We start from the raw sequence: 19,718 nt of genomic DNA, 5'->3' as shown, positions 1-19,718 counted from the left end.
GTTGTTCTGCAGTCGCGTCCGTGTGAAATATATATACATTCAGCTGGTGTAAGACACCATTCTAGTCGTCTAACTCGCCTAAGTGTATAGTAAATATATACGTTTCAAGAGATTTAACACCATGTTCTAATAATATATCCCTGTTAAACAGTAGCCTCCCCTTTTTGAGTAATGGTAGGCTCCGCTGCCCTATGCCCTGTGACGCGATGCTGATGTCCTTCTCCTCACTGTGTGGTACATGTGAAACATGGCGGCGCTCTTACGGTCTGCCCGGTTCCTGAGTCTATCTGCGTGTCCTTTGCTGCGGGCGTCCAGTCATACGCACGCCGCGGCCGGCAGGCTCTCCTACAGCGGGGCGGTGTGGCGGAGAGCCGCGGGTATTGGCGGCGCGGGCGATAGGTGGGTTTAATGGCGCTTTTCCCCGGCGTGGGTCTCTCTCTGTGTGTATCTCCACTCTCCACTCTCATTTAGATTCAGAGTGACCTACACACTTGCCTTTAGGAATATCATTCGGCAAGCTTTCTTAAAAAACATTCAGATATGGCAACGTTATTTAGTGTTTATGAAAACTTCTGTGCATTTTGCTTTTGGTTTGGAATAAACGTGGCCTTACTTGAAAGGCTTTTGTGGCTTAAGCTAGTATTTCTGTGGAAATAAAAGTCACTAAGCAGTTGTTAAATTATATTTTCGCAAAGACACTTTGTGCCAAATACAGAAAATCACTGGACCAGCACTAGTCACGCTCATTAATAGCATCATTAGCTTAGCCCTGCTTCAGCTCCATGACCTCTCAGTTGTAACCGTGTCTGTCATTTCTGTGGTAAAGTTTGTTTGGGGACAAGAATATCGAGGCTGGAATATTGTCCTCTGGTTATTTTTAATGTATCAGGTCAATGTGTCAAGGTCATCATTCATCATATGCGAAAGATAGCCCCTCAGTTTGACCACAGTTGATATTTGTTGGTAAACTACATTTTGGGCTAAATGTTAGGTTTTCTTTAAGAATCTGATGGAATACACATGAGAACATTTGTCATGACGCTGATGTAAGATTAATAATTGTGGATAAGAAGGCCCCACTCTTCTCAGATGTATTAAAATGTTGTCCAGCATTGCAGAAAACTTCAGATAAATGAACTGATTTGTAGACTAATACTTACCTATTTCGTACAGGGCATGTATCCTTGGGCTCATGCAGAGTTGCTCTAGAGTATTCTATTCAATTTTATGTACTTAAAATGAAGATTATACAAGCTCTGGGTGCCCAAACAAGCACAGTGTTTGCTCAATGGTTGTTCCTTAAATAACTAAAGTAATTGACTAATTATAAGTGCTGTTTACATATGTTTGGTATATAGGGAACTTTTGCCCTGTTGTACATCATATCTTCTACCTATCTACAGTAGTACTGAATTAACTAATATGAATGAACTAGACCAGAATGATGTGGGGAAACCCACAAAAAAACAAAAACTCAGAGACAACATAGTTCATTGCAGAGACCAATGAAGATGGAGGCCGTATACACTGAGCAAAGTAACAGCTCTTAAACAATCTACACAGCACTAATACAACTCTTGTGTTTTCAGTCTGTCGTCATACAGCTCAGCTTTGGCATGTTCAACATGGCGGTGCTATGGTACGGCTCAAGAGCAGAAAGGGGTGGTCAAAGATGAGCCCAGCCTCGGAGTACGCACCAAACAAGCCCAGCAGTTTGACTGGGCTCTCGCTAAACTAGACAGCTCAGTCAGGAGGACTGGTCGAGTCACCAAAACATTGCTTCAGCGCATCTTCCATGATATTTGTAGAACAGGTGAAAAATGTACTCTTTAAGTTGTAGTCTTTTTATTTTTTTGACTATATTCTGATGTTAATTTTAGATTTCTTTCTACATCAGTTAACACTCATTCTTAGAAACTGCTTCAAATTATTCAGTAACAAAAATTGAACTAATGTGTGAGAAATTTTAAGGTAGGGAAAAGTTGCAAATATGGTAATTTTGAAGGGTTTTAGGAGCAGAGATTCAGTCTTCTTCCTTGTAGCCTCATTTTATTCTCATGTACGTGTACTGTCATCTAACCAACCTGATTTTACTCCTTAATAGCTTCACCTGCAGACACAAATGTGCAGTTCATGAGGTCACCAGGACTGGTATTAGATACCTACTGTAGTATTTACAGCATTTAATAAAATTTAACTCTGCTCTAATAAATTTCATGACTGGACCCTTGCACTTACTATGTTTGCTGACCAGTTGAGAACATGTTGCCAATCTAGGTTACCCCAGTGGGAACCAGGCCCTGCTGCTGCTGAGAAGCTGTGGCTCATTGCTGCCTGAGCTGCTATTTGCTGAGCGTACAGAGTTAGCACACCACATCTGGGAGAAGCTGCAGGAGTTGGGTAGGCTCTCACACTCTAGGTTCTATTTCTGCTATTAAGTCTCTACACATGTTTTTAAATATTATACTTTATTATTTGTGTTCCAGGTGCCACCTATGATGTCAGTCACTACAATGCCCTGCTTAAGGTCTACCTACAGAATGAGTTCAAGTTTTCCCCCACTGATTTTCTTGCCAAGATGGAAGTGGCCAATGTGCAACCCAACAGAGTGAGTAATGCTCTAAAATAAATGAATATTGTTGCTCTTTCAAGTAAAAACTATAATAATCAGTTGAAAACAAAAATAATCTGTAGGATTAATGGTTAAGTTATTAACAAACATTGATATCAAACCTCTAGCATTTTTGTAAATTAGTCTTATCATCTTGATCATGGTTTTTGAATTGAAGATGATTAATTTTTATGAAACTTTCTTTACAGGTGACTTATCAGAGACTGATTGCAGCATATTGTCAAGATGGAGACATTGAAGGTGCAAGGTTAGAAAGTGTTTAATTTCATTATGAGTATTTCAGAGTTTTATGTAAATAAGAAATGTAACAATTTGATAATTTGTCACTGGTAGTCAGTTGTCTCTCTCATTACACTTAATATTTGGTAAATTGGTCATGGTTCAAGTCATGTCATTAACAAAATCATTGATGTGTCTGCAGTAAAATCCTGGCCTTCATGAAGAGCAAAGACCTGCCCATAACAGAGGCTGTCTTCAACTCCCTGGTGACTGGTCATAGTCGAGCAGGGTAAGATTTTCTTAGTGGTAATACCAATATGGCATTAGTGCTGGGCGGTATACTGGTTCACACCGAAAACCGGTTTTAATTCTTTTCTTGTATTAATTTTTCATATACCGGCCACACCATTTAAAAAGCCTAACCATGTCTGGAACGCAGCACGGTGGTAAATTGTTTCACAGGGGATGTTTTTCATTGCTGCGCCACTAAACACAAAAGGAACAGAGCGTACGTATTTGTGGAGTTTTTGAGCGCAGTGAAAATGGACAGGGGAAGTTCTGAAACAAGTTGTACCAGACATTGAAGTAGATGATGATGACCCAGAAGAACTTTGCAGAAAAAAGAAGCCGTGTCTGTTGTCTGGAGGTACTTCGGGTTTAAAATGTTGGACGTGGACCATACAAACACTTGCAAATATCAATGCTGGGAGTCGCACATTGTTGATATTTATGATTATTGTTATTATTTATTTGTTTAAATATTTATTTGTTATTTAATGAAGATATTTGGGACTTCTTCAGTGCAATACAACCAGTGACCAGCAGCCCTGACTACTTTATATCTAAATACCTCTTATTTGCTTTCTAAATTAAAAAAAATAAATACTGGTGAGAGATTGATAACATTAACGGACTGTAGCTGGTTTACATAAGTTGTGAAAATTAGCCTATAGTTTTGAAGTTGTCTGAAATATGTGTTAAATAAAAGGTTCTACATTTTCACTGCAACTGGCATCCCATATATATTCCTATATTACATGTAATACTAATGTGGAAATTATTATTTTATTTATTTATTTTTTTGTGTACAATTCTCATGACAGTGGAATAGGTTACTCTTAACCACTCTACTGCAGAAATTCTTCGTGTAATCAGTGAGGTTAACATGTCATGCAAGGTGGGGGGAGTAAAATATAGTGAAACCTATGTAATATTGAAATATGCAGTGATATTAAATTTTGGTTGTACCACCCAGTACTAAGTGGCATTGTATGTGTTTCTAACAGTGATATGTTAATATTTATGTAAAGAAACTGTCAATCTTATAGCAATCACTTCCAATGCCAGTTAGATTTTTATGTTGTGCTTCTTTAGTAATACCAGTGGACCTCTGTTTTTTTTTTTATTCGCCTTCTGTCTGTTTAATTAACTAGTTATTTTTTGTATAGAGACATGGAGAGTGCTGCTAACATCCTGTCTGTCATGAGTGGGGCGGGCATTGTGCCAGGACCAGATACTTACCTGGCTCTACTCTGTGCCTATGCTGAGAAAGGTGACATTGCCAAAATCAAAGAGGTGAGTGGTGATGGTATGTTCATATGTAGTATGTACTCTATATTTAGTTGTTAATTATTCACAGTGCAATGTTATGGTGCCATTTTCTAGAGGTTATTGCATTTTTTCATAGGCGGTCCAATTATTTCTCTTTTTATTCTATTTATTTGTTAATTATAGATGTGTGACTGCATTCTGTTGCCTCACTCATGGAATCTGATCAAAGTGAATATACTGTGGAGATTATCTCTGACATAATAAATGCCTTTTGAAAAAATCAGATAAGACTTTTTTTTTAATATAGTCATAGACACTGTGCTAATGCTGTTATGTCTGAAAATACCTGAAAAAAGAAGATAATCAGTATGTTCCCATTTATACACCTGAGGAGCACAATGGCATAAGACTGACTACGATATCTAGCAGTTGTGGCAATAGAGAAAGAATAGTTGCACTATATTGTAGTATAACTACATGATCTGTGTCAAAACCTAATCCAAGATGAAGCAGTCTACTACTATTTTTAAAGATGTATAGTAATATTTTGTTTGGATGTTTTGTATATCATCTCTGTAAAAAAAAATGTGTATATATATAATTATACAACAATATACAACACCATGTACACACAACAGTTGTACTTTACCTGTTTGGAGCAATAGAAATGCTCCAAAAATACTTGGAATACAGTATTTTTACATTGACTTCCATTGAAAATAAAGGAGTTTTTGTTTTTTCTTTGGACAGTGGTGATATTATAATTGACTTATGAACTCATTTACCCCATACTCAGACTCTGGACAATGTGGAGAACACAGACACCAGTCTGATGGATAGAGACCTGATGCAGATAATTTTCAGCCTGGCAAAAGCAGGCCATCAGCAACATGTTCCTCAGATAGTGGAGCGAATGAGGCATGAGAGGGGCTATGTGCCAGGTACTGCCACCCATCATATAATTAATTACTATTGTCTTTCTGTCACTTTCATTATTACTGTGTTGTGTAAGGTGAATTTGGAGCTAGATGAATGTATTCTAATTGTGTGTGTCTGTGTGTGTAGATGCGATGAACCTGTGTTTGAGTCTGATTACCCAAGGCTTTGAGGATACAGCGTTTGACGTGCTGAAAACCTTCCCTAGTCTCCAGGCCGAGTCAGAGAATGGAGACAGCCCAGACCTGGGAAACTTCTTCCTCCGTCACTGTGTGAACATGGATAAGGTGAGGATCCTCATAGCTGTCTAGTTGTTGTAAAAGGTTCACTTGAAGGAGTAGGCAAGAGTCCATGCAAGAAACCATAACTATGAAAAAATAGGGCGAGAAATTAATTAGATATGGTCATAAGAATAACAAATACTGAAAGGAAACAACAGAAAATACACTAACTTTTACTGCAACTCAGCTCATATTTAGTTTTGCTTGTTTTAGAATATTGGTCTTTTAGTTAATTCTCTGACATAATATATTATACACTGCTAAATGTAATATATCTTCTGTTCTGGCTGAAGTTATCAATTACATTACACTTAATAGTTTCTATATAAAATGTATTTTTGTGCACATTTATCTGCAAAACATTTGGTAAATTTTGTTCATTTGGTAAATTTTGCAGTCACCAGAGAAATTAGTTGCTTTCTGTAAGGATTTGAAGGACTCCAAGCTGCACTCTGCACCTCTGCAGTTTACTCTCTACTGTGCTTTGGATTCCAAGAAAACAGGTGTGTGTTTGTGTGTAAATAGAAGAAACGCTTTTATAGCTGTTTTATTGACAGACAAATGCATTAGACGTGTATGTCAAAGATTTAAATGGTATAAAATTTTCTTCCTCTCTAAAGCTTTGGCTGTAGAACTGATGAAGACAATGAAGGAAGAAGGCCTTCCTCTCAGAGCTCACTACTTTTGGCCACTGCTAACACAGCATCAAAAAGACAAAAACACACAAGGTGAGTCCTGTGCACTTTTAATTAGGATGTCAAACCAGCGCAGCACTCACTAACACCACCAGCACTACCCCGTCGGTGTCACTGCAGTGCTGAGAATTATCCAACATCCAGTTCATACCATGCTCTGTTCTAGTCCTGTGGGGTCCAAACCATTGAAGAGCAGGGTGAAATGGGGATAAAGTATGCAGAGAAATGGGTGGACTACAATCTGTGAGTGTAGAACTACAGAGTGCTTCTGTATGGTCAGTGGAGCTGACAGTGAGTGTAGATACAAGGTAGGTGTTCCTAATCCAGTGATTGTAAGACAATATAAATATGATAATAAAATACTAAACAGTTGTAAAATAACTTATAAATCACACTTTAATAAATGTATTCATCAATCAATAATTTTTCCACTGCACTCCAAGCATTTTTCAATTTAGATAAACCTTCTACAATGTTGACTTTGTGGTGCTGATAAAGCAATAGCTTTGTTTCACCTCTCTACATATAAATGTTTTCTTTGTGTAGAACATGATTAATTGGTAAAACTTAAAAAAAATACAGAATACATTTTTTTTCTCAAACATCAAACAATTTTGGATGTATTTCCTGTTATTTCTTGTATCATATAAAAATCTTTATTCAGTTCAATGCAAGATGTATTAACATGGTTTCTAGATTAACACTATAGGACAGAAATTGCTGGGTAAAATGTAATATTTAGATCCTTACTTTATTTTCTCCACCCCCCCCCCCACACACACACACACACAAACGCAAACAAAACGCAGGCTTCTGGATGCCATTTACTTGTTGGGTCATTTAGCAAAGGCAAACTTTTCATTTCACACCGATTTCCCTGGGTGTTGGCGGAAACCCTCATGAAAGATGTAACTTCCGCCAGATTTCTTGAGTGTATGTGTGTATATATGTGTGTGAGAGAGAGTGGGCGCCATGGTGAAGCTTGTGACGGAATGTAGAGTGACTGGGTCTCATGTAAATGCGAGCGCTCAGAGGGAATTCACTTTGGATTACGCGCACCGCTGTGCATGGCCATGAAATATTAAGCGCCATGTCACTTTCTGTCCACAGGTGTCACTGGCGGGCAAGCGCCCGCCAGACCCCCTCCTCTCTCTCAACCCGAGAATGAGCCCAAGTGAGTGAGGAGAGGAGAAGAGGGAAAAAGTTTGCATTTTGATGAGGTGTGGATTTGGGCAGGCGAGTTTGAGGAAGCATATGCTTGCACTGTGTTACCAGCCGCAAGCAAACGGCGCTTGTCACTCCAAAGTGGAGGAGACGGCTTATTGCTTATGACATAAAGAACGCCCTGGCCCTCCTTTCCACTCACACCCAGCTTTTAGCTCTGCATTAGAAACATGCTCACCAGGCAGATGGAGAGAAACCTGTATCTTCCCCCCTCTTTTGTCATATGTCTGATTTGCCCATGTCCACATTCATTTCTATTCATCTTTTATATGCTGCCGTGTTCATCTTTCGTAGCCTCAGCACTGATTTCAGTTTATATCTCTCCTAGTGTAGGAATGATGAGGGACATCTCAAGGACAAGCAGGGAAGATTTTATAATCTTTTACTGTCTTGTTGTTATTATTATTATTACTTTTTTGCTCAGAACTCCATCTAGATTGCCTTTGGATCTTAAAGATATTTTATCCACTGATGTATATGACCATTAACCAGAGTTGGGGATGGACCAATATAGGATTTTCTCTTCAATTAAATTGTATGGCAGTTTTTTTTTGGTGAAGTAATGGTGTTTTCAACAATATCACAATAACTAAAAATATGGTAATATTTTTTTATCCCTACATTGTCATTTGAAAATACAGTACAGGATTTTTTCCTCAGTGAAATTTTATGGCAATCTGATATTTTTTCAGTTTTTGTTGTGTGTGTAAGTAACGATTAACAGGACATAATGTGTGATCATTTATTACATAACTATAAAACTGATAACATTTATTTATTCCTAGGTTGTAGTTAATCCTATATTCAATCCAGTTTTTAAACCAGCAGTTCTTAAACTGGAGGGGGGCCTGACCCTCTATGGGTCACCAAAAAGTAGCTGGGGTTCTGAGATGATTTTGTGTTTGATTGTATTAAACAGGTTTTGTCAGATATTTAGATCATTTAAATCTGTAGCTTTTAAACTCTTCAGCAGGCTAGAGATGCGAAATTGATTCCTTATACTGTTCTTTCAAAAATAAAGAAATGGACCAGATGCTCTATTTATATATCTATAAATCTAAGAGGAGCATCTACAAGTTAGTTGGTTTCCACACAAGGGTCTTCGGCTAGCCATGCATAAAATGGATGAGAATGAGAAAAAACATTCCAAGTGTCAGCAGAGTCAGAAAAACAGTATATAAGGTTCGGATTCACATGCCAAGTCAGAAATGAAGACAATATGGCCCATGTAAGACAAAATGTCTAAGGAACACTTCATTTACACTTTCATTTATCTGTGATTTTTCTTTTAGCTTCCAATATTATGTGGGCCTCTGAATAATTTTGATTTGCTTGCCCTCTTTGATCCCATGAAAAGAGGATTCTGTTTTAGCTGAATGTAAATTTGCAGCTAAAGCTAAAATGCATGGTTAGGGTGAGTAGGGTTCATGTGAATATATCCTTTTAACGTGGTGTCATTGTTGCATTTGAGGTTACTTCTCTACTGTGTTTGAAACAGAGCAAAGTGTTGCAGGACTAAGTTTGCTGTTTACTGGGTGAGTCCCTGCCCTTCAGCTAGTCTCCAGTGACAGAGGCTCTATATTGCCTTGATCCTTTTCTCCATTTGCAGCTTGGTAATGAAACTTGCCAGATGTAGCAAGCAGGAATCTGAGAGTCATCGGAGAGTTCTACGCAACCACTCTGGTGCTGCAAAAGCCCCCTTGCACACACTGCTGAGACAAAAAAAAGCAAATCTGCTGATTCCACTAGCTTGGCTGTACACGTGAAATCAAACGGCTGTCCTTTTTCCAGCCTCATTCACTTTTTCCTGATCAGACAGTGGTGTTTGGGCCTGGGAAATGGATCTATGGATTATTAAAGAGGAAAGCAGGTGTGTTCCTTTCATAAAAAAAAGAAAAGGATGAATTGCTCTCAGTGTCCATTGAGGAGGGAGTGTCTGATCGTCTATTTTGCTTTCTGATGAAAGTGGAGAGGCGGCTTGCTGGTGAAAGAGCATGAATGGAGGGAGATGGACATGAGCGAGTGAAATGGATAGATGGGGTGGATGGATATGTACCCCAGGTGCCTTACCTGGCTAATGCTCTTGCCCACTGTTTGCTAGTGGCCCATAGCTCCAGATGCAGGTTTTAATGGCAGATAAAAGCTGCTCTTATCTTTTATTCAGCTGTGTGGGGAGAGAGGGAGGCAGTATAGCCAAGTGAATGGGGGCTCCCTTGGGCTTACACAGTGCTAAGAACCAAGGTAGAAAGTACACAAAACAGAAACTGCCACTTCACATGTTCAACACACTTATACCCTGTTATCACAGTCATGTGCACATTGGGAGTATTCCATATTCATGTGGCTTCACTCGGGTAAAGCTTGGGGCCAGATCTCAAGGCACTGCTGTAGAGCTGAATGTGGGGTTAGGGTTGCTGAAGGGTTTGTCGTAATATTCTAATTAGTGTGTGTGTTTTTTTAGCAGCGTAAGTCTTGGCTTGATGTGTGGTAAATTATTTTGGGTTGAAAATTATGGGTGAAGGTGTTGAAAATGAAAATGTCTTTGGGCCACTTTGGCATTGCATGCTCTCTCCAAGAAAGATAATGAGCACTGGTCTTGGCCATGTTCATTGCTTGGATGTGCAGTTTCACCAAGCAAACTTAATGATTCACACTAGAGTGGGCAGTGTACCTTTTTAATGTCTCACATGTATCATGATTAAATATTTTTCTCTTTGTGACAGGTGTATGATGAGTGAGTGCTTCTGATGTTTATCAGTAGTAAACACCAGAAATGCTACATCCAAAATGGTGTTTAATTTCAGCACATTGAGAATGAAGTTAAACACTACAAATTAAGCTGTGTATTACATTTTATGGTAAAATTAAATGAAATGACAGAATTGATTAACTTTTTTATATTTCCTTTATATTTGTAAATTAGTGTTTTGGTTTATTAATGTAATTAATGTTTTTATTATTATTATTATTATTTTATTAATGTTATTAATTTATTGACCACAAAATGGTATATTGAAATTATAAGATAACTGGATGTAAAATTGCTCCATCAGGTTCAGTCCAAACCTTGTGTGTGATGGCACTAATGCTGTTGTGGGGTGTTCTTTCCCAGGTACCCTGGAGGTGTTGAAGGCTATGCAGGAGCTGGACGTTCTTCCTGATGTTGACACTTACTCTGGCTATGTATTACCTACCTTCCCATCAGTGGAGAGTGCACGGGCCGCTCTCAAGGTAATGGCAAAAATCATATGTGCGTGTGCTTTGTGTTTTTTGCACAATATAAGGAATTCTCTATAAGGAATAGAGAATATCATCTCATCTATGGTGCAGGATGCTGGCTGTGCAGTGGACGCTAATGGTTTCATCTCAGCAGAGGTGAGAAATGAGGCAGCAAGTGGAAATCTTTCAGCATTGTTCTCTTTAAGTGAGTATTGTGAACTTTTACAGTCTTTTATCTTCTCTCTTGCTCCTTTGCATTCATTAATTCTCATTCATTTAGGACAGTGTCAGGGCTCATGAAAACGTAAATTGGTCCTGAAAACATATGTCATATGCCTGCTGAAACATCTCCCTTTTTTCCACGTTGATTGCATTTGTATACTTTTTCAAATTGACAGCGTTTTTTTGCTGAGAGAGGTTTTGGCATGAAATTACTCCTCTGTTGCAGAGTCCTTTGCAGCAGCTTAATTTGTTAGTGTGTGTGCCACAAGGGTAATGAATATTAACATTTTGTCCCTCTACCAAATCAGCAACATTCATCATTTCTTAGCAGAATGAGTCACACTCTGCATTTAAAACTAAATTGGTGTCACCTGAAATATCATCTGACCGCAATGTTGGCAATAGATAAATTATGCCTGTTGAAATAATAAATATATAATATTCAAAAGGCTATATAATAAATGCAATCTGGCGTTGTATGCTTCATGAAGACTGCTCAACACTAACAGGTTATTCAGATACCAGATATATTCGGTTATGTGGCTTGACTAAGATGCCCCTTCACCTGGGACATGGGAGCACAAAGCATACTTGCATGCACACACACCAGAATCTAGCCAACATTTGGCCTGGAGGCTAATTGCCCTCATATGTGTGACACAGACGCCCACACATCCTCTGTGTGCTCATCAGGTCTTTTAAGTGATTAGTAAGTGATTGCCAGCGAAGTGCCTTATCTGGCAGAGGTGAAAGGGGACGAATGCTGCTAAATTATGGATGGCCTCCTTACTTTTCACAGACTTGCTCTCTCTACTTCTCTCCTTCCATCCGTTTATCCTCCCTGTCTGTTTGTCACACTGAGAAGTGTCTCATCCACTCCCATTTAAAAAAAAAAAAAAATTTACGCAGGGCGCTCAGATGTAAGGTGATGTGACAACAGACAGTGTTCACACCCTCTGGATGTCCTCAGATTAAGGGTGTTTTGGTTTTCTGTTAAAACCATCTCATTGTGAAAGACACTGATATTAAGGAGGCCCCCCTAGAGTTGGATGTTATGGCCAAAATTTAAATCACAATATATTTCTAGCCCTACACCCCTTCATGATTTCCCCCATGAGCTCTATGATTTCAGAGTCACTCTCACTCTCATTAAATAAGATCATATTTGGGGTAGTGCTTGAAAAATGTTTTATAATTGCTGCAACCATTTGGGAATGGGGAATAATCGGGAATGGCTGATCTTTTATATTTTTTTAAATAATAAAGCTTCTAAGCATTGAGCTATGGAGTAGTAACGCATATATCCTCTGCAGTGATGGAGCACTTTTCAAAAATATCAGGATAAGTTGCAGAGGCTTTTGTGATCCAGAGCTAATAATCCAATATCTGTAATTGTCCGTCTATACTTATGCTCTTATTTTGCCTTCGCAAAATAGCACTCTTACTGCAGCAAAGGTTTACAAACTGCCTATTAAAACCCTCCTCAAAGTTTTAACAATATAGTATACCCCAACTTTGACAATTAATTTTTTCCTTTTTTAATTAGGTTTCCAAATGCAGTAAATATTAACTACTGACATTTTAGCAAGACATGTATAAACATTTAGTCTGTTTATATAAAATAAATACAGAAAATAAATTTATCTTTCTATAAACATTCTATGTCTGTTTATTTCTTTAAATTAGCGATTAGCTGATATGGATAAGATACTGATATCTCTGCTAAACCTATTTATAGTGGAGTTACTGAGTGTTTTATTTATTCTGAGTTTATTGTTATTGTAATACTGTTATTATTCTGAGTGTATATGCCAGTGTATTTTGAGAAATTTATATCGGTATATCATAGATCGCTGGTGTGTAATAGAACGAGTTATGCACTCATTCACAGGTAGACCTCTCTAAGGATAAGATCTTGACTGGTTTATCTTGTGTCTATTTCTGCAGTGTCTTCACCCTCCTTCCCTGTCATTGACCTTGGTGCTTTTAGAGGAAGCTTGATCGCTGGGTTCAAAGGGTAAGTGTGCGTGGGTGTGTTCGAGCGTTCATGTGTGTACGTTTGTATTTCTGCCCACAGCCAAGCATCCATTCACCCTTTATTTATTTCATGCATATGGATACAGTCATCCTGGGGCAATAGCCCATCTGCAATATGCAGAGAAACACATAGATCTCTCTCTCTCACACACATCCATCTTTCATAATCCAAGCCCCTCGTCTTGTCTGTCTTGATGCCTCATTAACATATGTTTAAGTTGTTACTTCTAGCAATGTGATAGCTTTTGATGAATTGCATGGTACTTGAGCAGAATGAGATAAAAGAACGTCCATAAGTTGAGTGTTTCTTTTCGCTTTACTGAGCAGTGGCTGGTGCTGCCCTGCATGAGATGAGGGGAGGATGGCGTGGGGTGGTTGTCGTTGGCGACAGTTGTCAGGTTGGTAATTGGGGTTGTCAGGAGGGTAGAGGGGGATGTCGGGGCCTGTCTCTGGCGACCTGCTCCTGTCATAGTCAAGGTCAGGGGATAATTTAATCATTAAATGACACTGAATTCTTCTCCCTGCTTGTGTGCTCATCAACACATACCCTTCCTCATACTGGAGACCTCAAGATAAAGCAAAAGCTTTTTAATTTTTTTAGTTTCGGTGTGTGCGCACATGCAAGGGGTCCTTGGATTTTATTTAAAAATTTGCAAATTAAGTCAAGTTTAGTTGTGCACGGTGTCATGATTTTCAATGTGTGGCCTTGTGTGTTCAGCCAACATGAAGGCATCTCATTGATGTGAGTGTGGGTTATTTTAGAGTACTTCTATATCTGCAGAATGATCACAGTATATTTGGTCCTAAATTACATTTGAAGTGACCTTAATATATTCAGTTTGAATTGATGCAGATGCTTCAAGAATATACGTTAAAGTGAAATCAATCCTTCCAGTCATTTAAGTACTTAATTTCTGCTGGGCAAATTGTCTAAATGCAGTCTACAGAGTAATAATTGGTTGTAAAGAAAAACAAAGTGGGATGACCCACACAAGCTGCCTGTGAGCGGTTTAAAGTGATTTCATATCTCATAGGACATTTTATCACTTAAATTTTGACTGCATTCATATGATTTTTTTTATTTATTTTTTTATTTTTAATTATATGATCTTTCAGGCAGACAATCACCCAGTTATTGCCCAGTTACATGTCTTGTGACTTGTGCAGTACTGTTAATTTTTGTGTGCTCTTATTGTATGCCTCTCCGATCCTTTGCTGCCCCCTGCAGGTCCAATGATGTGGAAAGCATGGCCAAGGTAAGTGTTCACATTTACTCTTGAACAGTGATTCTGCACTGTTGGGAATCCGTGCCCTGTGCGTTATGATTCTCTTATATTGTTGTGCTTTAATATTTTTTTTACAAATATTAAATCAGCTAAACAATACACACATTGACAGTGTGTCTGTGTGTTTCCAGCAGTGGGACATTACTGAGCATAAAACATATGATTACTGATGTCCTCAATAGTCAGAACATTTTTTTTTCTCTTTCAGATCACAGAGCTTCTCTTTAAAGACAGCCGGTTCACTCAGACAAGTTCAGACAGCGCAGGTACTGATTTCTTAGTCTTGCAGAACCTTGCAGGTAGTCTTTCAGTTACCTTTTTTTTGCCTTCTCCAAAACAGACCTGTGGCATCCAGTGTGTATAGTATGTACAAGACATGAGTTTTAGTTTCATGAACTTGTTTTTCTCTTTTATTAAGAACTTTCCAGCAGCATACATTTATAGCATTTGTTTATTCCTGAGGATTAAATTGGTTGCATTTGGGTGTTTAGGCTGGACAATTATCCAACTGGCTCTTCTACCATCACTATTAGGCATGGGCGATATCCACATTTTTCATGCCATCTCAGAATATTAACAGAGCATACGATGTAACTGGAGGTGGGGATGGGCTGCGTGAGCCTCACGAGTGAAGGTTTTTGGCTCTGCGCAACTTCCACTCATCACAGCCCGACAGTGCACACTGTGACACACAAGTTGATGATTTTAAAAAAGCACAAACTTTTCAGAGAGTAGATTTCAGTGACTGGTGCTGCGGGAGCAAAAATGTTAGAAAGTAAGCAAAAATAAGACGGGGTCCACACTTTTTAGAGACACAGCTAACAGGCACTAGTGGTTTACCTCACCACAGCAGATGATTTATTACCAATATACTGCCCAACCCTAATCACTAGCGATCACATGACATCAAAGGAGCAAAAATAGCCTCATATATGCAGATGAGGGAGCACTTTACTCCAATGAACAGTTTCCCCCCAGATGAGTAATGCGGCTAAAAAAAAAAAAAAGCCTGCTCAAAAATTTGCTAATCTTACATTCCAGTAACTCGTATAATGGTTGGAAAATTGCATTTTTACATCACTTCTTGATACAATATATCTACTAGCTTAAGGAGTTATTGTAGCCTATGTATAATCTTTTAGAGTTATCCTCTCTCCTTGCTACTCATTTGTCAGCATTCATCAAGCCTATGGCCTTTTTTCTTTTCTAGTAGTGATTGAGTTGTAGGTTTGTTTAAGAGCATGCAAAGGACAGAATTTACATTGGTGTGTATGTCCAGGCTCTGTGATGGAGTTTGTCCTGACAGCCTCACTTTGTGTTAAGTGTGTTTGGTTGATGCATCCTGAGCCTTCGCTGTGTTTGTGTGCTATTACGAAGCTGCTTTTGTGTATGGACTGTCTGGCTGCTGACTCTGCACTGAATTGTGTGTGTGGTCATTGGATCTAGGCTGGTCTCAGCACTGTTTGTTAGCAGGTGGGAGAGATGGGGCCGGTCTCTCTGTCTCATCCCATCGGCCCCTGCCACACGAGTGTGTGTGAGGCTGTCGGCTGCCTGTAACACGTTAACAAACACTTCAGCAAAGATGACTCTGTCAGCAATACACAGAAATATGTACCGTTACTGCATCTATTAAGTACTATTTTTGAGGTTTACAGTTTGTTCCTCTTTTGTTTAAAAATGTTTAATGATTTTCTTAAATGTGTTTTGAGGTTTGTATGCTTACACTTTGGATTTGACTGCATGAGTTAAATGGTAAGAAAGTCATTGTTTCCCTTTTGTCCTCTTCCCAGAAAACGTAGCCTACTTTCTCTATAATCTGTTTGATGGCATGACAGAGACTGAAGTGCAGGCCAAAGAGGAGAATCTCAGAGAGTACCTCAATCAGCTCAAGGATAAGGTATGTACTACATGGACAAAAATGCCTGCAATGTAACCATAATAATACATAGTGGAATATATTATAATAAATGTTCCAATATATTAAAATTTGCTGAAAAAAATAATTGTGAAACATGGTTAAAGGGCCATCACAGAGCAGATATTTGGCTTTTGGGTCATTCTCAGCACGGCTGTGACACTGACATTGTGGTGATGTTTTAGTGGAGGAACTCCAGAACATTTCCCACTCCATTCTCACATATTCTGACTCTGATTATAATGATTATATTATACTCTGATTATAACTCTGAGTATAATGTCTTGGACAAATATTTCAGGTGGTTGTGTGCACACATACAGCACCTTAGAGTAAAGTCCGGAACATTTCTGGTTTACCGTGCATGTGGTAAAGGAGCAAAATAGAGTGGACAGTGAGCTGTCTGGTCCACTCGTACCAACGCAACAAAAACTGCAATATGTCTCCACTCCACCACAGTAGAGTTGCTCTAGTGCAGAGAATGATCCACCACCTAGGTAACACTTGCTCTGTGGTGGTCCTGACCATCTGAAGAATGGTAAAAACGGGTTATGTGCAAAGCAACAAATGTATTACACTTTGTAATTGTACAAATAATTAGTGTATTTCAATGGTAAATGAAACTGATCAAATATTAATGTACAATTAAGCAAGTAATATTCACATTATTGCTTATTAGTGTATAGCTGCTGCAGTATTAGTGTATAAGTAGCTGCAGCTATTTGTGTGTTCAGTAGGAAGAAAATTTGTTGTTTAAATGCATTCCTTGATTGCAGAAGGTCACCATTCCTGTGAATATCTACAGAGGAATTAGGAACATTCTGGACTCTTACCACATGCCTGAGCTTATTAAGGTACAGCTTTACAGTGGTTGTACTGAATAGATTGAACAATGTTAAATCTGAAGGTGGGAATGATGAACACTCTTAAGGAATGCTGGTGGTGTTTCTCTTTCTGCAGGATGTTCTTATTCTAGTGGATAAAAAAGAAAATCTTAGAGCATCTGACACACCTACTCCTAAAGTAAGTTATTTTGTTATTATCTAAGCAAGTTGTGTTCATTTAATGCTTTAATGACTTGTATTAAGTGTATAAATACGAGTTATGAGGGGGAGAGTGTAAAGGTGCTTTTCCACTGCAAGGTACCTAAACTATTCAATGCTTTTTTGTATTTGGTTTGTTTTCCAGTACCAAATGTCCCCCGATGAAATGCACCTTTTGATTTTGTAACATACGGTCTCTAACAGAAACTGTAGGATTTAGAAACAACAGCAGTGGTGGAGGAAATATGAGGTGTTCTTTATTCATTGTGTATACGAATATTGTTTTTTGTCCCAGAATACAACCAAGCCACGCATCAATTCAGATAGATCAGTATGTTTTTTTCCTTGTTGTATCTTTCAACTCTCGCTGGATTCTTTCGTTGTCCACTAATCCAAGGAATGTATGGCCCTTTAGAACACCATAGTGTGATTTATTCATTTATTTATTTTAAAAAAAAAATAAGATGCCATTGTGAGACAGATTAAAAAACTGAAAAAAAAAATGTGATCACTACTTTAGCTTGGAGATTTTACAAATTGCTAATGTGTGCTTGATGTCTGTATTTCGTTGTGTAGTGTGATAGTTCTCTCTGGCCAATCAGTACTCTGCAAGGTATACACATTCTGTTTTAGTCCCTTCTCTGTTCACTTGGAAACACAAGTGAGCAGGTACTTAAAAAGTACCTAATTTACCTAATTTGCCTAATATAAAAGCAAAAGAGACAGAGTAGTGTAAGTACTATGTATTGGAAAAGCACCATAATTAACTGTGAGGGCAGCCGTGGCCTCAAGTTTGGAGAAGCAGGCTTGGAACCACAAGGTCACTTAGTGCTTGAATGGCTGCCTGCTGCTCCAGTTGTGTATGTGCTCACTGCGTCAAATTGTGTGTTTTGTGTTCATTGCCATGGCTGTGTTAAATGTGGAAAGCACATTTTGTTGTAAAATGACACAAAAAAAGTTTACATTTAATTGACTTTTTGTGCTTTGCAGGGTTTGGAGTGGAGAGTCGAGATTCTAGAGAAGAAGTTGGAAGAATTGAAATCCCAGGGAAAGCCACCTGGAGCAGTGTTCAAACAGCTCATCAATGCCCTGTGTGCCGAGGAGGTAGGCATTCTGAGCATTATCCATCTATATCTCTAACTCTCTATTATTTAGCCCTAACCACAGTGTGTATTTCCAGAACTTGACTCGTGCTCTGGAGTTGAAAACACAGTATGAGGAGGAGATGACTCCAAGTTGTTATGCCTTGCTTATCAACTTGTGCTGTCGTCATGACAATGCTGAAGAGGCACTGAACATAAAGAGAGAATTGTGAGTTTAATGTGAACCCGACAATCCGTAAATCCATGCTATGTATCTTCTTTGAATGTAACAGTTGAACTTTTTTTTTTTTTTTTAAATAAATTATCCCTAGCGAAAGCAAATGAAATGTAAGCTAATCTTGAACAAAACAAAGCTTGCTGTGGCTTCAGGTTTGTGGACCTACATCACTGGATAATTTTTCACATGTCCCAAAATTTGTTCAATTATGTTTAGTTTGCAAACACTTTGAATACTATTGTTACTATGACACCTACTGTTAATAATAAGTAGTATCATCATCAGTGTGGCTTTGCATAGTATCAAAAACATACAAATAATAAAGCACAGCAATATAACAAGGAAAACAAAGCGTTTAGGGGTAACGACTTAAAACGAATTAAAAATCTTGATTGAATTTTTGTTGAATAATGAAGGTGAAAATGAGAAAGTATTAGCATAAAAAGGTTTTTCAAGATAAAAGGGTTTTTAACATGTATAAAGTTTATGAAATCTTGGTTTTTGAAATACTATTTGAGTCCCTTGTTTATTAACACTGTGCCAGTATGCTAAACATTGGGCAGAAACAAGTATTGTTGCCAGCCAAAACAAGCCAGTCAGGGGACTGTGGAAAGGCTTTATGCCACTAGTGGAGGTAAGAATGCCGGAGAGGTGCTGGCAGTTTAGTCTGGTGGGCCGCAGGGCAGATGCATGATTATGTCACTAAGGAGAGATGGACCTTTTTTACAACTAATATATCAGTCCATTCTGAATTTGGCCTATTATTCATTTGTCATTAGGGCATTACTTCGTTAGTGTTTTGCGGAATGTCTTTAGGAATGACGAACATTCCTGTTTCCATGAATTTTCCATGATTTTTAAGAATTTATAAGAGCAGTTTCAAGTAAAGTGTGTACAATAATAGCTTTTCTTTAATACAGTGTTTATTATTCTGTTGTTGAAGGATATTTTTCTGTTGTTAAAGGATTGCGTGCTGTGAATTGTGGTAGTCTAATAAAACACTCACTCCTAGATAGTACAGATACTGAGTAAATGAGAGTTTTTTGGTAAACTGCCTTACTGTAAACTGAAGAAGGCTGGTGTTGGGCTTCATCAACTTTGTGTCCGAGGTCCTCTGAAAGTTCTTTTGGTAGTACTA

At 38.3% G+C, this 19,718-nt stretch overlaps 1 protein-coding gene across 1 annotated transcript in view; it reads left to right on the top strand.

The window, feature by feature from the left end:
* The first annotated feature begins 241 nt into the window (after positions 1 to 241).
* The window catches only part of lrpprc (leucine-rich pentatricopeptide repeat containing), a 53,360-nt gene continuing 33,883 nt past the window's right edge, over positions 242 to 19,718 (top strand). The window contains exons 1-21 of the mRNA XM_066678762.1: positions 242 to 399; positions 1,590 to 1,813; positions 2,278 to 2,400; positions 2,487 to 2,608; positions 2,821 to 2,879; positions 3,054 to 3,140; positions 4,300 to 4,426; positions 5,199 to 5,343; positions 5,468 to 5,625; positions 6,017 to 6,122; positions 6,240 to 6,347; positions 10,651 to 10,769; positions 10,869 to 10,962; positions 12,927 to 12,996; positions 14,245 to 14,272; positions 14,511 to 14,568; positions 16,093 to 16,199; positions 16,994 to 17,071; positions 17,178 to 17,240; positions 18,251 to 18,364; positions 18,441 to 18,571. Coding sequence (XP_066534859.1) covers positions 248 to 399; positions 1,590 to 1,813; positions 2,278 to 2,400; positions 2,487 to 2,608; positions 2,821 to 2,879; positions 3,054 to 3,140; positions 4,300 to 4,426; positions 5,199 to 5,343; positions 5,468 to 5,625; positions 6,017 to 6,122; positions 6,240 to 6,347; positions 10,651 to 10,769; positions 10,869 to 10,962; positions 12,927 to 12,996; positions 14,245 to 14,272; positions 14,511 to 14,568; positions 16,093 to 16,199; positions 16,994 to 17,071; positions 17,178 to 17,240; positions 18,251 to 18,364; positions 18,441 to 18,571 — 2,273 coding nt within the window. The 5' untranslated portion in view covers positions 242 to 247. The remainder of the gene's footprint in view (positions 400 to 1,589; positions 1,814 to 2,277; positions 2,401 to 2,486; positions 2,609 to 2,820; positions 2,880 to 3,053; positions 3,141 to 4,299; positions 4,427 to 5,198; positions 5,344 to 5,467; positions 5,626 to 6,016; positions 6,123 to 6,239; positions 6,348 to 10,650; positions 10,770 to 10,868; positions 10,963 to 12,926; positions 12,997 to 14,244; positions 14,273 to 14,510; positions 14,569 to 16,092; positions 16,200 to 16,993; positions 17,072 to 17,177; positions 17,241 to 18,250; positions 18,365 to 18,440; positions 18,572 to 19,718) is intronic.

The sequence above is a fragment of the Hoplias malabaricus genome, chromosome 8, assembly GCF_029633855.1.
Source record: "Hoplias malabaricus isolate fHopMal1 chromosome 8, fHopMal1.hap1, whole genome shotgun sequence".
Lineage (NCBI taxonomy): Eukaryota > Metazoa > Chordata > Actinopteri > Characiformes > Erythrinidae > Hoplias > Hoplias malabaricus.
This window is presented reverse-complemented; position numbering and strand designations above follow the sequence as displayed.